This window comes from Myotis myotis, unplaced genomic scaffold (genome assembly GCF_014108235.1).
Source record: "Myotis myotis isolate mMyoMyo1 unplaced genomic scaffold, mMyoMyo1.p scaffold_m19_p_11, whole genome shotgun sequence".
Lineage (NCBI taxonomy): Eukaryota > Metazoa > Chordata > Mammalia > Chiroptera > Vespertilionidae > Myotis > Myotis myotis.
This window is the reverse complement of record NW_023416315.1, coordinates 27319859-27338590: the sequence shown is the minus strand read 5'-3', so window position 1 is coordinate 27338590 and position 18732 is coordinate 27319859. Positions and strand designations below refer to the sequence as shown.

The window sequence follows — 18732 nt, the reverse complement described above, 5'->3', positions numbered from 1 at the left end:
TCTGGCTCTGTTTAAAATTATGCAACGTTAGATGAATTTTTATTTTTTAACATTTACCCTCTCTCCCCCAATTGTATGTATGAAGAGGAACTTTATTAATGTTTTCCAATTCAAAAATTCCAAAGCTCCATAATTCCATGAAACAGTAATGCATTGTTCTTTGAAACAATAGTAATGTAATTTGCCTCTAATTTGAATTTGGCAACTAAAGCTACATTGCAGTTAGAACAATGATTTTCAAACTGAATTCCATGGCGTCTGGATTCCCAGGGAAAGGAGCCAGCGAGCAAGTGAGTGGGTGGGTGGGACGTCAGTTCCCCTTTCGCAGTTTCACTGGCGATGGTTTTCTGAGTAGGGACTATTCATAAGATTTGATTTGAAGAAAGTGTCTAGCTGTTTCAAGAAATGTCTTTGCTTTCTAAAAAGCCAATGCAGTCCTATATTAGGAGGTTGTAGTGGGGCTTTAAGACTTTTGTTTTGTAGTAAAGATTCCGTCCCAACTTAGGAAACAACTGCTATCTGGAAAAGAAAAACAAATGTGCATTGTTTGAGGTCCTCTTCCCATTCTGCAGGGTCAAGGGCAGCAAAGGAAAAGACCTGGTTTGAATGAAAGAGAAGGACAGGGAAGCGCGGTGCATGGCGTGTCTGCCCTTTTCTCTGCCTACTTTCCTGAACCTTTCAAGACATGCCATTGTCTTGAACATATTGAGCAGTGAAGCTTTCAGACAGTATTGGAATACTTCTTTAGTGGCTAAAGGTAATTTGTTCTTGCTGGCAGGACACAAGAGCCAATAATTGCTCTTCTTTTTTTCTTCAATCGAAACAGCAGTTATACACTTCCACAAACACTGCTTCCTGATAGAAGACTGGTAACATATTCTTTGAAAAAAAGTTCATTTGCTGAATAAGCAAATGTGATTTGTTTAGAAAGTGTTGTTAGAAGGGGTATCTGCTGAGGAGGTCGTTTATTCAACTGATATTCATTAAACTTATTTATTAAGTTTATATTACGTGTCAGATGATGGACAAAATTCTGGGGATAGAAAGTAATCCCCTGCCTAAATATTCGGTTTTCATAATGAAAGAGAGAGAGAGAGAGAGAGAGAGAGAGAGAGAGAGAGAGAGAGAGAGAGAGAGAGAGAGAGAGTTTTGTTAGACATTTGCAAATAGTAGTAATCTAGTATTTGTCTGTAACCTAGGAGAACTATAAATTGTAGAAAAAAAACACAGTTTGTCTCATCTCACCTTCATTGTCATTCTTAGAGGAGTAATTTTGCTCTAAATCCTAGATCAGGAGTTTTATATGTGGCCAAATAAATAACTTTTTAAAAATTAATACCCATATTTACTATTTTAAAACACTAAAGTTTTACATCTACTAAAACTTCACTTACAGGTATCATTGTATCAGATTACATCTTCATCTCCACTTACAAAATAATATGGATTAGGTTTTTAGCTCCTATTACCTTGAAGTCACATAAATTGGCTTGATTTTGTTTCCGTGCTGCAAGAAGCTCAATGAAGCTTTTACCTGATTCTCAAATAGTAAGAAACTAGCAAACACTGCAATACTTTAGACCTAAGTGGGTATTACAAATGAGTTGGCAGTTCATGTTTGTGTTATGGTTTGTTATGACTGCTTAATTCAAAAGCATATTTGCAGAGAGGGAATTTGAATTAAGTAAATCAAAATAGTAAGGCTTTGATTAAAAAGTTAGCTTGCTCTAACTTAAATGTTGATATTTCAAGGCCTACTGATATTTTAGTCATTTGTGGTTATTTTTGTTTCCTGTTCAGACCCCTGGGAAATAAGAGAATAGTAAATCAAAGCCCAGATTGCTTCTTGCATTTATTTTCTTTTCACTTATGCCATGTATTAGTGCACTTTAAAGAAACTAAAGACATGTATAACTTGAACAGAATCACTTTGAGGGAGAATTGTATTTCTGGACTAATCAATTTAAATAATTCTTGTTATAAAAATTATACTTTTCCTGTCTGAGAACTTACAAATTCTTTTTATTTTATGGTGATGCAATCATAAATATTAATAGTGGAAAGTCAGCTAAGAATAGTTGTATTACTAAAGTGAAATTTTGGCAGCATTGTCATCAAACTGAGGTTGTATTACTTGTTTTTCCATTTCCCATTTTGTATGCTAGGCACATTTAAATATATTAATTTACTTTTTCAGAAAAGAAATGTACCTTCCAAGACTGAAAGGATATTACACATTTCAGTGAAGAACCTTCAATAAAAATTGCTTCAGTGTTTAAAAAAAAAAAACAATTACTAGTTATTTTTTATAAAATATTAAAGAATTTTGATTAAATAACTTTATGAGAATGTATTCTTTTTTATTTACATTTAGTAATTATTCCTTCATTTTCAAGTTGGAGATTTTAAAAAATTGCTAGCTTGAAGCATATGAGTTCTGGTCTAATTTTCTTTCTTATTTACTTATTATTGATTTTCAGGAAAGAGAGAGAAACATTTATTTGTTGTTCCACTTACTTATGCATTCATTGTTGATTCTTTTATGTTCCCTGCCCAGGGATTGAACCCGCAACCTTGGGCGATGCTGTATCCTGAGCTGTCTGGCCAGGACCATCTAATTTTCTAATAATCTAGCATGGGGTAAAGCATTCTACTGAGGCATTCTATTGACTGTCATTTATTCATTTATTCCTTAATTCCAGGTGTATATTTTGGCTTTACTGTTTTTATGCTGTACTAGGTATGGAAACTATAGTCATGGAACTTAAAGTAATGGTGAAAGGAGGCAGTTAAACAAATGTTAGGGAAAATAACTGCAAAATGTAAGAGGAAAATGCAATAGGACTCAGAAAGACATCCCACATCAAGTCATTTTTAGCTAAGATGTGAAGGATAAGTAAGAACCAGTCTAGAAAAAATGGGGTGAGGTATTTTAGGATAAGAGAGAATGTATGAGGAATCTCTGAGACATGGGAGAGCATGGTGTGTTTAAGGAGCTGAAAGATCAGTGTGACTCAATTGAAGGGACAGTAGATGGTGTTGAAGCCAGAAAAATAAACAGGAAACCCAGTGTAGGGACAGGCCACATGTTCACTATGGGGGGCCCACTGATGGGTTTTAGCCCGGAAAGTGACTGAGGACTGACTGCTTTAGCAAAACAGGCAGTTGTGATAGACTGATCTTGATGAATTAAAACAATATTTGAATAAGAGTAGTAGTAAAAGAATATATATGTGAATAAGAATAAGAGTAGAAGATATCATTTCTGTGGAGTGGATAAGGATAATAAAAGGGAGAGAGGGGAGTCATATCCCTTCCATGTTCTCCTCTGGCTGCAGTAATTGAGACTCAAGGCTCCAGAGAAAGGGCAGCATGAGATGCTGAATGGAGAGCACCAGGAGTAGTGACACATATGGGTCACAAATTTGGAATAGATGCGGAGGCAGGACATAGAATTGTCACAATAGAGGAAGTAAATGCAGTCCTGGGAATGGAAGAGATCACCCTGAAGAATCCTGAGAGAAAATAGAAGCAGCCCAAGTGGGATTCTGGAGCACCAACCTCCCTGCCCTGAATGCATCATGTTTTCTGCATAGGGTCATGGGTTGATCTTCCACATCAGAGTTTGAGTTTCTTGAAATCGGTTCCTTCCTCGTTCACTGAAAACTGTTTTTGCATGTAATAGGGCTTTATAAATATTTGCTGAATAAAGGAGTGAATTAAATAATAGGCCAACCTGATGATGTTATAAAAACAATGACTTAAATATCGTTTTAGATACATGCAGTGCTAAATGTTATGCCCAGATTTCAAGATTCCCAAGAGCCCACCAGGGAGCCAGCGAGTCCGATGCAAAAGCAAAGAGTCCTTTATTTCAAGTTAGCTCGAGCTCCCCGTCCACCACACTCACCGACACAACGGCAAGCCAAGTGGCAGAGAGAGCAAAGCCTGATGGGAGGAGTTTTATAGGGGGGGGTGGAGTAAGGGCAGGAGAGGGGACTGTGGGCCCCGCTGATTGGCCAGGCACAAGTCAGTGTCTCATTACACAGGATGTGGTCATATTGATGGCGTGCACTTCCCTTGATTATCATTGGCTAGTTCAGAGAAATCCTGGGTGTGGCTAGCAGAGGCTTCTTCCGGGAAGAAGCCTTGCCGAGCACATGGGTCTGCTCAAAAATGAAGGACCCAGGGTAAGATGGAGGGCGTAGTCCTCGCCCTTTCACTAAACAGTCTTGATCCATTCTTTAAAAGGTGTAATAGTTAAGAGTTATGAGGCAAAGGATGAGAGGCACAAGATACAAACGGGTACCAGGCCCACCCTGTCCTCAATTAGATTTATGATATAACCAACACCATCTAAAGAATAAATATATAAATAAAATTATTAAACTGTGTTTCTTTGGGTCCAAGTCAGTGTTAAGAAAGGGGTGGAGGGGGTAGCAGGATTTCAGAAAAGGAAATATCAAAGGTGGTTTCAATTAATTTAAATCAACTTCATGGAGTTGAAGGAAAAAACAGACTTAAGTTGTTTATTTCCCAAAACCCATGGCTTCTACCTGACAAACTCTCTCCAATGTTCAACATAACCAATGATGAGGAAGTAATAATAAAACTGGAGTGAGGAGAACTACATATCCCCTGTGACTGGACCCGAGCAAACTTTAAGATTCTTCGAAATGGATTGACATCCCACATTGAAAGTGGTATGGTTAGGCCTCAGACTAGAATGTGCTTCTTAGGGATCGTCTTCCACCCACCTCCCTACACCTCTCCAGTTTCTGCTCAAGAGGGCTCACGATGAAGACTGTACTGATGTTGACCGACCAGTGATCAGTACACTTGCGTAGATGCATCCAAAGAGTTTCATACACAGACAGTATACAGATAACTTCATAATTGGTGGTGTCACTTTGTTATTCCTTATTGATTCTGGTTTGGCTGGAAAGTACAGAAACACAAGACAGGGCAGTGTATACCATATACAGAAGATGACAACCTCTCTGCACTACCTGACAAGCTAGCATCAGGGCATTCGTACTGAGCAGAGTTTCAGAGATCATTAGAATACATGCTGACATATTCTAGTAGAACTAGCCTGCCCTGGCAAAGGCTGGCAAAAAGAAACAAATAGAAAAAGGTTAGTGAAAGATATCTATATGTGCTGAAGTTTTACACAAAATCTTGCCAAATAGGTCATGTAGCCTAATTGTTATTATAGGCTACACTTTGAGGAAGCCCTGATTACATGTATCTGAGACAGTTCATCCACATTCTTTAAATATATCTATATCTATCTATCTATCTATCTATCTATCTATCTATATATATATATATATATAATTTTTTATTGATTTTGAGAGGAAGGAAGAGGGAGAGAGAGAGAAAAAAAAAACATCAATTATGAGAGAGAATCATTGATCAGCTGCCTCCTGCACACCCCCTACTAGGGATTGAGCCTGCAACCCAGGCATGTGCCCTTAACTGGAATCGAACCTGCGACCCTTCAGTCCACAGGCCGACACTCTATCCACTGAGCCACGCCAGCTAGGGCACATCCACATTCTTATCGGAACCCTGAACTACCGATATGACTCCATAGTTGATTGGACAATGTTAAAGCAGAAAACAGCACAGCAGGCAGCCTTTTCTGGTGGGCAGTCAGCAGGCCCCAACGGTCACAGGGGAAGCAGAAGGGATGAGCAGAGCAACATTTGTTTCTCCCCAGACCCAGAATGTGTAGTGCATATGCCCTCATGCCAGTGGCTGTGGACAACCATTTCCTTGGTATAAAGAACTTAATTTCCATACAATCTGGCTCTGAGCAGTGCTGGTGATGCCATGCCCCAAGTTGTAGCTGCTCTAACTATGCATAACTGAGATAGTAAAAGATGATTCCAGTTTTTATGCATTTTTTTCAAGTTTCAATTTTTAACTAAGTTGACACATACAAATTGGTGGTGAGATTGTGCCTATGGCATTTTTTTTGTGTGTGAAAACCTGTATTTTTTCCCTCTGCTGCTTTGAGATCTCATTTCAGAGGAGCAACATGAACAGTTTTCAGTCACAGTTGGGATAGTTGTCAGTGGTCAAAATGGTGCATTCTTAGAATTTTTCCATCCATGGGGTTTGACAGTTGTTCATTCAAAACATTATTAAAATGGAAGGCTTCCTGTTTGCAAGTCAGCTGATAAAGTAGCAACCAAAGATTCCTGCTCTGGAACACAGGAAAATTCTTCCTACTTACCTGTGCTATAACTACCAGCATCGAAAGTGAAGGAGGAAGACACACTGCAGTGCTACTCGATGACCCTCAGTACTCTGAATTACCTCTTTAACAGCTGTGGTATTTAAAAGGAAAGCGTTTGCCACAGAAATTTAATTATAGCTGCACAGGTCTGCATGTTGCTTAAATAAATGTAATTATTATAAACATCTGTATGGTCTGAGATTTTTATTTTGAAATGGAAGCCTTTTGTTTCCCTGATTATTAGGAACTAAAAACTTTCCAAGGAGATTGCATGAGGTGATAATTGCGAAGCCAAAAACTATCAAAGAACAATCTAAAGGACACTGAAGAAGGAATGGACAGGACTTTGTAAATTAGTATTTAAAACTATTAATATATAATATGGAAATGTTCTGAATAGAGATTTGGATTTAGGGTAATTACATATACTATAACATGTTGGCATGTATTTGAAATGTCCGACACATTGGGTAAGTACAAATGAAGTTACGAGGTCTTGCGATCTGTTAAGAAAACATGATTCATTTCTAAGTAATGCTAACACTAATATTTGTTGTCATCAACTTCTTTCTAATTTATGTATCACTGGCCACCTGTTCAAAGTAATTTGTAAGGAATTTGCATGTTCCTAGACAAGAAATGTGTGAACAGGGATGATTCCATTTCTTCACTGTTAAAATCGGTTGTTAATTTTTCCTGGTAAGTTGATTATTTCTAATTATGATAATACAGCAGCTGCGGACAGTGCCCTTTCTTTCACATTCTGGGATATGAAAGGGACTGTAATGTGTTAAAACTCGGTCCTGGTATTGTGTTACTATTATTGCTCCTGGGGAGGCCTATTAGCCTGTCACGGAAGACATAAGAAAAATCCATCATTCCTTTTGGAATACGATGAGTCTTTGTCACCCACAGTGCAATTAATGTTAAAAATAGAAAGAATGGCTATGATATGATTATGATTAGCCAGAGATGAGCTATTGTCCAAGGAGCAGGCACTAATCCAGCAGGCCAAAGATGACCTATGCAGCACCATCAGTTTGCTGATTGCCATTTCTCTCCGAGTTTGATGAAATATTCATGCCTTCGCTCTCCTCTCTGCAAGCACTATTGATTTCTTGTATAAACGCTGCTATATTTAGTCTAGACAAATGGAATGTGGATTGCTGCTGAATAAATTGGATGAAAGACCGGGATCTTGCCTGCCGCTTTCTCTCAGTCTTGGGCAATTATTTATAATCAAGAGCAGTTTCTGTAAGTTGAGGGTGATTTTTCACAATTTAGTGATTAGTCTCTGAACAAAGGCAAGCAGTTAGACACAATCATTTCTGTTGGGATAGCAGGTTAAGAAGTCAAATTACCCTTTGAGGTTGACAATAGCTGTTTTAGAGTCCTGGGACATTTTTCCCTTATCTTTTTTGTTGGTGGGGGGGATTCTTTTAGGGGTTCGATGTTTACAGTTCATAGGTAATAAGAATCCCAGGAAGAAGAGATTGCAGAGTCTCTTGAAATTTTTCATTTGCTGTATAGGGTTAAATTCTGATTTTTGTTTATTGGCATTTTCCTGGAAAAACTGGAGGCTGCAGTTTGGCCTTTTTTAATGTAAAAATGAAATATATCATTAACAGCCTTTGCTTTGGGTTGGAAATGTGCCAGCTCTATAAATTAATGTTCCAAATCTCATGTACCTCCAGGGCCTTAAAGGAAAGTTCTACATTGGACTCTGCAACTAGAGATCTTATGGGCCGTCATCTTCATTTAGTTTGAAACTTGGCTCAATTTTAATAGCTTTCCTTTCACAGAGATCATGATTTAAAAGACGTTATCTACCAAACCATGGTATATTAATAAGTTGCTTACCATTTTCATTAAAGCGGTGTCACCATCCACAAAGACTTCTGATCAATACATTGGGGGGAAAATAACCAGGGTTTGCAACCCGAGACTTACACCGACCCCGCTCCCACCCCCACTCACAGGTGCACACACAGTCCTATGAACACACACAATTCAAAGATACGCAAGGACATGAATGTTTCATTCGATTTGCAGCTTAACTGCTATAGACGGGATTTCTATTAGGCTTTCCTGACTCTCTGAAAATAGCTCTTAAGTTGCATGGAGTATTAACTTTGTGGTCCCCAACCTGGAATCTGGAAATCTAAGTTGCCTCCAGTAGTGGTCAGAGCATTAGATGCCATTTTGGAAAAAGATAGAAAAGTAGAATGGGGAAAAGTATTCATATTTTCACCCCTACTACAACGATCTTCTGCTCTGTATTTCACCAGTCTTTGCTGTTGAAATTCAGAGAGTCATGTAATTAAAACCCCAGTAGATGTGATATGCTCTGTGAGGGCTGGGATTTTTGTCTTTTTTGTTTAACTAGTAAACTCCAACATCTGCAATCATGCCTGGCAACTTAAAGTTCTCATAAATGTATATTGACTAAATTAAATTATATTTATGTAGTTTAAAGAGATATCATAGGGTTTACTTCACTTTTATTACTGTTTTTTTTTTTCATTTAATGCTGTAACAACATTTTTCATGTTCCCATAAACATTTTTAATGATTGCATGTTTTTACACCTAATGGACATGACATATTTTCCTTGGACATTTCCTTGTAGTTGGTGATTTCAATGAAAACAATAGCACTTCAGTAAACAGCATCGAACTGTTTCTTCCTGTTAGTATTATCTTCTTAAGATAGATTTCTAGAGTTGGCAAACCTGAATCAAATGGCAGAAATATTTAATGCCTCTTAATATATATTAATAAATTGTTTTTCAGAAGTTTTAAACCAATTGGCAGTGTATTTTGTGATTTATAGTTGTCTACTTTGTTGGATGCTTACAATGGGACAAAACACACACATATACATCAACCATATATCTGATATTTAATAATTAGAAAATGATGCCTTATTTTGACCTAAAAGTTGCCTTGCTTTTCTAGTGAAGGTGAAATTTTTGAGTTGCTTATCTATTTTCTTTTTTCATTTCCTAGAGGTTTTAGTGTTTTTATTTTCTAATATGTAGCATATACAATTTTATTTTCATACTTGCTCCTAATACTTTTGTTTTGTGACTACACAGTGTTGATGGTTTATTGTACTATACAGGAAATTACCATTTTTCTGTAAATCAAGAAACCAAAAGCATTTATTGAGGGATGTGTAATGTTGTCTTTTAGTGAATTATTCAATTTAACCCTTTTAACAACTCTGTGTTGTTACTCTGCTATAATTATCTGCATTGTACATATGAGGAAACTGAGGCCTAGAGAACTTACATAGCATGCTCATGGTCACAGTCAGAAGGATGGGAACAGGAATTTAGATTTTAGATCAGAGGTTGAAAATAAGCAGCCTGCATGTCAAAGTTTACTTATAGAAGCTTTTTTGTTTTCTTGTTCCCATAGTGTTAAAATATTTTAAGTTATTTATTTATTTATTTATTTTAAATATATTTTTTATTGGTTTCAGAGAGGAAGGGAGAGGGAGAGAAAGAGATAGAAACATCAATGATGAGAGAGCTTCATTAATCAGCTGCCTTCTGCATGCTCCCTACTAAGGATCAAGTCCGCAACCCGGGCATGTGTCCTTGGTTGGAATCAAACCTGGGACCCTTCAGTCCCCAGGCCAATGCTCTATCCACTGAGCCAAACCAGCTAGGGTTAAGTTATTTTTAATTGTCTTCTCTCTACTCTGGATATGTATTTTCTTTCTTTCTTTTTTTCCACCAGTAATTACTTGGGTCTCAGTAGTGGATGACCACTTTAGCAAAGACATGCAGTTCAGTTGGCCTACATTCTCCCTCCAAAATCCCTATTATCTTTATCTAAATCTGTTTTATTCAACTACATACTTTTCTTGATTCCTGTGGCCAAAGGTCATATTCAAAATATTTAACAACCAGTTTGGCATATACACTGACTAATCAGGATGGATGCCAGCCATGAACAGCTGGCATATCTGCATATCTACCCTGTCTGTGAGCTCTTGCGCTTATCCCACTCCTGGAAAGTTATCTCTTAGAAGTCATGCTAAGAATTTTATACACGTTATCTAACTTAATTTTTATAAATTTAAGTAGCTATAGTTATTTTCAGATTATTCAATCTTTCTTTATCCTGTTACTTGATTGAATATTTGTTCTAAGCATCCTAAAATTTTTTTATGCCTTGTTTAATTTAGGAATAAGGTGACTGCTATACAGATCATTACCATTTAAAAACCAGCACAGAGCCCAGCCAGTATGTCTCAGTGGTTGAGCATCGAACTATGAACCAGGAGGTCACGGTTCAAATCCTGGTCAGGGCACATGCCCAGATTGTGGGCTTGATCCCCAAGCGGGGTGTAAAAGAGGCAAGCGGATCAATAATTATCTCTCATCATTGATGTTTCTCTCTCTCTCTCTCTCTCTCTCTCTCTCTCTCTCTCTCCCTCCCTCCCTCCCTTCCTCTCTGAAACCAATAAAAATATATTTTAAGAAATAAATAAAAACCAGCACAGAGAAGCTAGGCAGCCTCATATCTTTATGGCTGGTCTTGGCTTCCTTGCCAAGGTTGATCAACTAATCTGCTCACCATTTCCCACATTTCAGCTTGCAGATTTGTGTTTTTCTTTGATGGATCCAATAGCCCAACATTATGTAAAAAGCTTTAACTTATAATGTATCTTCAGACTCTTGTTACAAACAAATGTGTTTACAAGCATTCAGACTTAGTTGTGTTAGAAGTTCTCTATTAAAACATGACTTCCTTTCCTCAGCAGAGACGCATTTTTGGTCCTAAATTAACTTGACCTTTGTAAGTGATCCAGTAGAATATGTTTTATGAACGACTTTGATGCCTTTAAATAATTGGAATCATCTCTTTGAAAAGGGTAAATGCGGACGATTCAAGGCAGAGTACCAATTGCTGGGGGGGAATTAGCATATGGTACATTTTATCAAAATTGATATACGAAAGACCTGTTATCATCATTGGGAAAAAAAAGACTAGATTTGTTGGTGTAAAATTTGTTGCATGCGTATAGTGTCTTCCTTTTTGTCTGTGTTCAGCATGGATTTGGACAAGGACACATCTCTTACATCCTTTCCTTTCCCCCCCCGTTTCTCCAGTGGATGTAAAGTCGGAGGTTCCTGTGGGCCTGGAGCCCATCTCCCCTTTGGACCTACGGACGGACCTCAGGATGATGATGCCCGTGGTGGACCCTGTCGTCCGGGAGAAGCAGCTGCAGCAGGAGCTACTCCTCATCCAGCAACAGCAGCAGATCCAGAAGCAGCTCCTGATTGCCGAGTTTCAGAAGCAGCACGAGAACTTGACACGGCAGCACCAGGCGCAGCTTCAGGAGCACATCAAGGTAGCAAATGTGTCCCTGCCTCTGACCTTTGCACTCAGGGGGCCCTGGGCGGAAGAAGGAGCACTGAGGGGACAGTTCCCTGTTGTTTACACATGCAAGTATGGCTTGGAGGAAAGGGTGGTTGCACTGGGGGAAACCTTGGTAAGTGCTAGGAAGGCTGACTACACACCTGCTTTGCTTCTTGAAGGGGCCTCAGTCACTCTTTATCCTTTAGTTTACAGCCTCAATAGTAGGGAAGAGTAGCCTCCCACCCTTTTAAAAGATTCTCTAGTGCATGATTTTGTTCGTTTGCCCCATCTGTTCTCCACCAATAAGAATCATTAGCCTCAGAAGGCTCATTTAAATATTTATAAAGAATCTGCTTATATTATTGATCAGAAAGGATAACTCAGTCACTTATTTTCCCCCTCATGTTTCTTATGAAAAAGACCTCATACTGGGTACGTTAGAAACAATCACATAAAAAGCTTGAGAGAATTATATGAAGAAACTGATACAGATATTTTCAGTATTTTTATGTGAGTCTAATGGACTACAGATTATAATTTATTGAAAGAATGTCAGCAGTTGTAGACAATTTCAGACTCAAGTTGTTTAAATTCTTCTAAGAGGAGAAATAGGTCCATGTCCCCAGAATTTTTTATGATGGGTTATTTTCTTGTCAGGTCATTTTAAATGTCTATGTACCTATTTCTTCCCTTTTATCTTCAGAAGTAAGTATTACTTTAGCTTTGTTTATAAAATGTTTTTCAACTTTTTGACAAAGACATTTTAAAAAACTTATTTTCGTCTGATTGAATAGATGTCTAGTTTGAATGTATTATGACAAAACTCTACAGCAGCAAATATTTATAATAAAATATTTATGATAAGTTCAATTCTTTCAAAATGACTTAAATATTTTATTAATATGATAAATTATATGATAGATGCTTGATCTATTACTCACATATCAAATAACAACACATTTATATGGAGTTAATATAGATAACTACATTAATATTATACCATTTTACCACATTAATATTACAGTGTCTGGGAAGGTAAAAATGATCTCTTCTTTCCAATGTCCCTTATTTTATAGGATATTTCCTTAGACTGAAAGGTCTATTTTGTTTTCCAAAATAACATTCTTCAACACCTAATATAAACCATAATAAAATTTTTATTTTATCAGTGAACTTTACTAAATGAACTCTTGCAATTTATTGATCTACAGGATACCTTAAGAATAAGACTGAGCCATGTGGAATCAGTCATACATGGCTATATTTTGTAATAATAGGACCTTCATTTAGTTTATAGACTTATTTTTGAATGATTCTGAAGCATTATTTTTTGACCTTTGAAACAATAATAGGGAAATTGATGTTTAGATCTTCTTCTTCATTTGAAGCAAGTTCAGATGGCAATGATGATGAGTGAAATTTATGTTTTTCACCATAGTTTAAGGTTTAGGTAACTGTGTGGTTCATTCTGCTCTAGTAGATGAGTCATGTTGCCTTAAGTACAGGGCAATACTGATAAGTCCCCACCTACTTCATTTACTTCTTTTCATTCACGTGTGATGTATTTTTTAATTGTAAACATGAAAATAACTTTTTAAATGAATTTATTGTTTCAGTTTACTGAAAAATTAATGGTAGAAAGTAGGTAATTAATTGTTACTTTGGCCCAAGCAAAGTAACATGGTAGGTTTACTGACACCTGGAAAATATTAGAAAGAGGAGGCTCTTGAGAGAAAAAGTGACCCTGAGGTTGCTAAAGGGAAATTTAACTTTAAAAATGATTTTTCAAGACAGTAACTTTTTTTCTCAGAAACTGAAGACAGACATAAGATTTTAGGAAGTTTAACAAGTTTTTTGCTTTTCAAAACTATTATTGTTTTCCATTTATTTATGGGTAAAGCTAAAAGTTGATGATTTTAGCATTCATTTTGATTTTATTTTAATGAGGAAGACAATTCATGAGGCTTTATTTACGTTAGCACTTTGAATCCTTGGCTTCTATTATAAACATCTGCCCAGTTAGATGCTATTATCCCATTTTCCCACCCAATAAACTGAGGCAGAGAGAAATACTCTAACCTTCCCAGGGCCACACAGACAGTGGCTGGTGGTTCCAGTATTTGTAGTCCTACCTTGTTTGTCTCCGAAGCTATCCCAATCGTGCCTGTCCCCTTGACCAAACCGTCTGAAAATGGAGGGGTGACACTTTATTTCTATTTTTTTCCAGCCCCCCTTCCTATAGTCTTCAATAATAAATGGTGGCTATGGAAATTAAATTTAGAGCCTTTCTAGATTCCTAAGATAGATTAAATTTAAATTTCATTGGGGTTTGGGTGAAGAACTGAATCCATTTAACCAATCCTAATATCTGTACAGGATTAACATTCAAGGTAGACTTTAAGCAAAGTTCTGAATTTTTCTGTTACAATGGAATATCTAAAAACATCCAATAAAAGACTAGTGTAGCAAAGCCAAAATGACAAAGATTTAATATAAAGAGTACAGAGAAATGCTTCTAACCCCATCTTTCTGGTAGGGATGGCGCTATCATAGTTAACACATTGCCTAACGCTGATACCATTCCACAGTGCTTTTTATTTTTATTCTGTTACTTTGCATCATACATTTCATACCTTTGGGTCACAACCTAATATGAACAGCATATTGACTAAATTCATTGGTATTGAGAGTTAAAAATAGGAATAATAATTAAAAGTAGTATGGTTCAAACTTAACAAACTAAATTTCATGTATGTTTTGGGCATGATGTGTGAGGGCAATTATTTCTCTGTCTTACATATGAGGAACCAAGGCTCTCTGTAGTTTAGTAACTTGCCTAGATCTGGTAATGTCAGAATCTAAGTAGAATTCACAGTCTTTACTTATTCCTCAGTGGGCATGTTTCCTATTATTCATAGATATCAAATTCTCACCCTGAGTGCAAGCTGGCATCTTACAACAGTTATTAAGAATGCTTCCTATTCATGTTATTCATTGTTTGGAAATGAAATCAAGCGATGCAGACAAGCAAACTACAGTGCATCAAAGTGCAGTTTAATGGAAGTGATCTTAATCAGTCTCTCTCATCTGAAGGATATTGTGTGTTCAGTCTTCTTCTGTTTTGAGAAAAGAGCCTACTATGGATAATAGATTGCACTAATCTATAGAGAATCTTCTCTGTGAGGCTTTGCAATTCTTAACCCTTATTCTATTTCAGGTATAGTTCCCCAAAATTAACTTGTTTCTCATCATTCTATTTAGTTAATACTCATTCTATTTCTTGGGATAGGAATTGAAGATTTCAGTTGTTTATTTGTCATGGGGGAAGAAGTGGTAAAGTAGACTCTGGACAGTTCCTGCCTTTGCCTGGTTTATATATTTCAGATGACAAAGAAAAGCTACTCAGGGAACTAAAGATCTGGGTGAATTTGGTAATGATTTTTGACAGGTCATGACGCTCCCTAAAAACGACCTTATTGATGAGGTTAAGACCATCTGTGGCATTCTGTGCTTGCCTTTAGACTGTAATAATTTATATAAAAAAAAATGGGTAAACATGTCAACTAAATCCAAGCAAGTTCTAAAAGCTCACAGCATTTCGATTTTGGTCAGTGATGACAATGAAGCTTAAAGAAAGTGCACACTCTCATGTCTTTCTCTTCTCGTAAGTTGCAACAGGAACTTCTAGCCATAAAACAGCAACAAGAACTCCTAGAAAAGGAGCAGAAACTGGAGCAGCAGAGGCAAGAACAGGAAGTAGAGAGGCATCGCAGAGAACAGCAGCTTCCTCCTCTCAGAGGCAAAGAGAGAGGACGAGAAAGTAAGAGGCACCAGGGTAAAAGATGACCCTCTTCCCTCCCCTTTAGCCCGTCCTCCTGCAGAAAGAAGCCGGAGAAAGAGTGGAATTGAATTTGTCAAGATTACCTGCATTAAAAACTATAAGAATAAATGAGAGACTCAAATGTAAAGCTTTGACCTCACCTATCAGCTCTCCGCATTTAGTCTGCAAAGCATCTCAGGGAGTAAACACGGCATTGTTCAGCCAAGATACTAATGTCTACGTTTTTGAATTTCAAAAATAATGTTACAGTAAAGCAATCCAGCTCTGCCATACTGTTTAATCATAACCTTTCTCTGGCTCATGTAGTAATGGCTCTGTGAGTCCAGTCTGGCCTCTATTTAGTTTTTGAGTAGTGAGGCCTTGGGAAGATTTAAGGCAGAACATTTGTAAAAATAAAAAGCTATCCACCAGAGGGAGACAGATCCAAATAATTCCCTTGCAGTGAGGTCAGTTCAAAATCAGGGTGTCACAAGGTTGAAAACTGGATGCGTTGAACCGGAATTGTCAGCAGGATTGACTTGTTTAATGCTCAAAAGAGGCTTTTTAAAAAAGTTGGTTTTTCAAAATAGTGATTCAAAAAGATCATTTGATGTGTTTAGTCACTTATAGGGTTCCCCGAGATTCTTGATTTTTAAAGGGCAGTGTTTTGTTTCCCAGCAGGATTTTGTTAAAGCTTAGAAAAAAGTTAGTATTAATTCTGGGACTCCCCTCTCTGCAAAAGCAATTAAGGAAATCATGGAAGGTCTTTTGAAAATTGGCAGTTTAATCAGGAGTTACAGAAGCTTCCTATGCCATTTTCTAACGCCCGTTTAGACTCTGGTTTCTTCTTGTCATAGGAAAACTTCATATGCTGTGACCAGTGGGGTTACTTCTTAATTTTTGCTAAATACGTTAGAAGCATGAAAGGATACAGCTCTAAGCCAGCATCTGTTTCTGTCCGCCTGTGTTTCAGGGGCAGTGGCAAGTACAGAAGTAAAGCAGAAGCTTCAAGAATTCCTGTTGAGTAAATCAGCAACAAAAGACACTCCAACTAATGGAAAAAATCATTCCGTGAGCCGCCATCCCAAGCTCTGGTACACGTATGTGCAGTGTTCAGCTGTTTTCATTACCTGGGGATAAAGAACACAGGTTGTGTACTCAGCCCACCTGGGCCCCGATCTGGGGCTTGCCGGTTCTCAGCCATGGGGTGCTGGGTCCAGTTCTTGAATTCTCTACCCTCCGGTTTCCTTCTCTGTGAATGAAGGATGATAACAGAAGCAGCCCTCTGAGCCTGCTGGGGGCATCCTATGAAATAATGTGGTAAAGTATGTAAACAGAGGTCAGGGCTTCCCAAACGGGAGCGGGTATCATCTTGAGGGCCAGGAAGGATATATGTTCTTCCCTCGATGAGTAACTGACAAGCGTGGGATGGGGCCTAGAAATGAATTCATACTTTGCATTTTTCTAGTCTCAGACGGCGCATCTGATATCTTTACAGTAATTTCTGAACATTTGACAGGTTGAGATTTCATTTTACTTGGCTTGCTATAAGATGGAGAGCTGAGCTATGTTTAAAAGTCCAGACTCTTTTTTTTTTTTTAATTTAAAACATAAAAGGGGAAGGGAAAGAAAGTGAAGGATGGTAACTAACTAAATCGAAGTCCTCAGTGACTAGTTTACCCCTGGGCATATCACCCGATTTCTTCCCTCCCTGTGAAATGAGAGTAGACTGGCTTCTGACACACAGTGGGCCATGGAGGACATTGTGGTATTGCAGTTTTTATGGACATCTTTTCCCAAGTCCAGTAAAGAGACACTGTATAGTACACAATTCTCTCTGCAAAACATACAGCAGGAGGTGTTTTTCAAAATCAGGACAAAACTTACAGGCAAAGCATGTTTGGCTAATAAACTAATAGATAAAAGTTTAATTTCTCTCATTTTATAAATGTTTGCTTCATGACCATAGGATTTTACAATTACATATTTTTAATCTCTCACATCATGAGGATAAGGACTAAATATTTGATTACTGTTATAATGAAATTGTAAGCATCCCAGGAGTTCTATTGAAAGGGCTGTTGTACTTATTTAAGTATCTTCCCTTCTCTGCATCCCAAGAAATGTAACTGAGGCAGATGCTGTATAAATACAGTGGTAATCATAATTTCTGTAGTGTATGTCAGTTCACTTGAGAAACCAATCCAGAAAGACAACTTTCAAATGTTCAATCAACATCACAGCCTTTAAAAAGAAATGCAGTTTTATTACCTAAAACTAGAGGCCTGGTGCACGAATTCGTGAATGGGTGGCGTCCCTAGGCCTGGCTGGCAATCAGGGCCTATCAAGGCCATCTCGCCCAGTCCTGATAGGGGCTGGGCCGATTGGGGCCTGCCAGCAGGGGGGTGAGACAGAAGGAGGGACTGCGGGAGGTTGGCTGGCTGGGGGAGGGACCAGGAGAGGTTGGCCAGCCACAGGAGGTTGGCTGTGGGAGCACACTGACCACCAGGGGGCAGCTCCTGCATTGAGCATCTGCCCCCTGGTGGTCAGTGTGTGTCATAGTGACCATCAACTGGTCATTCCGGTCATTCAGTCCTAACAGTTGCTTAGGCTTTTGTATATAGAGATTACAAACATAATTTATAAGTAATTCATATTCTTTCTTACTTAAAGCCTAGTTTAAGAAGAGAGACTTTTTTTAATCCTTAGCCAAAGATATGTTTATTGATTTTGGAGAGAAGAAGGAGGACAGAGAGAGATACGAAGTGAGAAAAAAATATCTCAGTTGCCTCCTTTCCACACCCTGACCTGCAACTTTGTTGGTGTACAGGACAATGCTCCAACCAACTGAGCCATATGGTGCTGGGTAAAGTTCTAGGAATTATGGACTCTGAATTTAATATTTTTTTGTAAGGTGAAATATTTTTAAACCAGTTAATTCTTGAGAATGCAATTCAGATGAATCCCAGTAGAATAAGCACCTTGTTGGTGATAACAGGCCCCATCCGTTGTTTTCTTCATATATAAAAATTATGGATGTTAACATCCACTGGCTAGTGTATGTCAGTCCTGTAAACTATTCTCCAGTTACACAATTGCATCTCTTTCCCTGTATTTATGCAGAAAAGAGAAAGCATTTTGAGAAATCACTTTTGTATTGAAGAAAGAAGCGGTCCCCAGTCTGCACCTTGGACTGGTATAAGTCAAGAGACCTGAGGCTGCGACAGTACAGTCTTTTCCATAGAAAAGCTTCTCGTGTACTTTCATGTACTAGCTAGCAATTTTAAAAA

General features: G+C 37.8%; 1 protein-coding gene across 5 annotated transcripts in view; it reads left to right on the top strand.

The window, feature by feature from the left end:
* HDAC9 (histone deacetylase 9) overlaps positions 1–18732 on the top strand; it is an 828595-nt gene that overhangs the window by 442496 nt on the left and 367367 nt on the right. For 2 of the 5 annotated variants that reach the window (XM_036327967.1, XM_036327965.1), the window contains exons 4-6: positions 11373–11614; positions 15301–15442; positions 16416–16536. In XM_036327967.1, the coding sequence (XP_036183860.1) occupies positions 11373–11614; positions 15301–15442; positions 16416–16536 (505 nt within the window). Of the gene's footprint in view, positions 1–11372; positions 11615–15291; positions 15443–16415; positions 16543–18732 lie in introns of all 5 variants that reach the window. The other 3 variants (XM_036327966.1, XM_036327964.1, XM_036327963.1) reach the window with 2 other exon arrangements.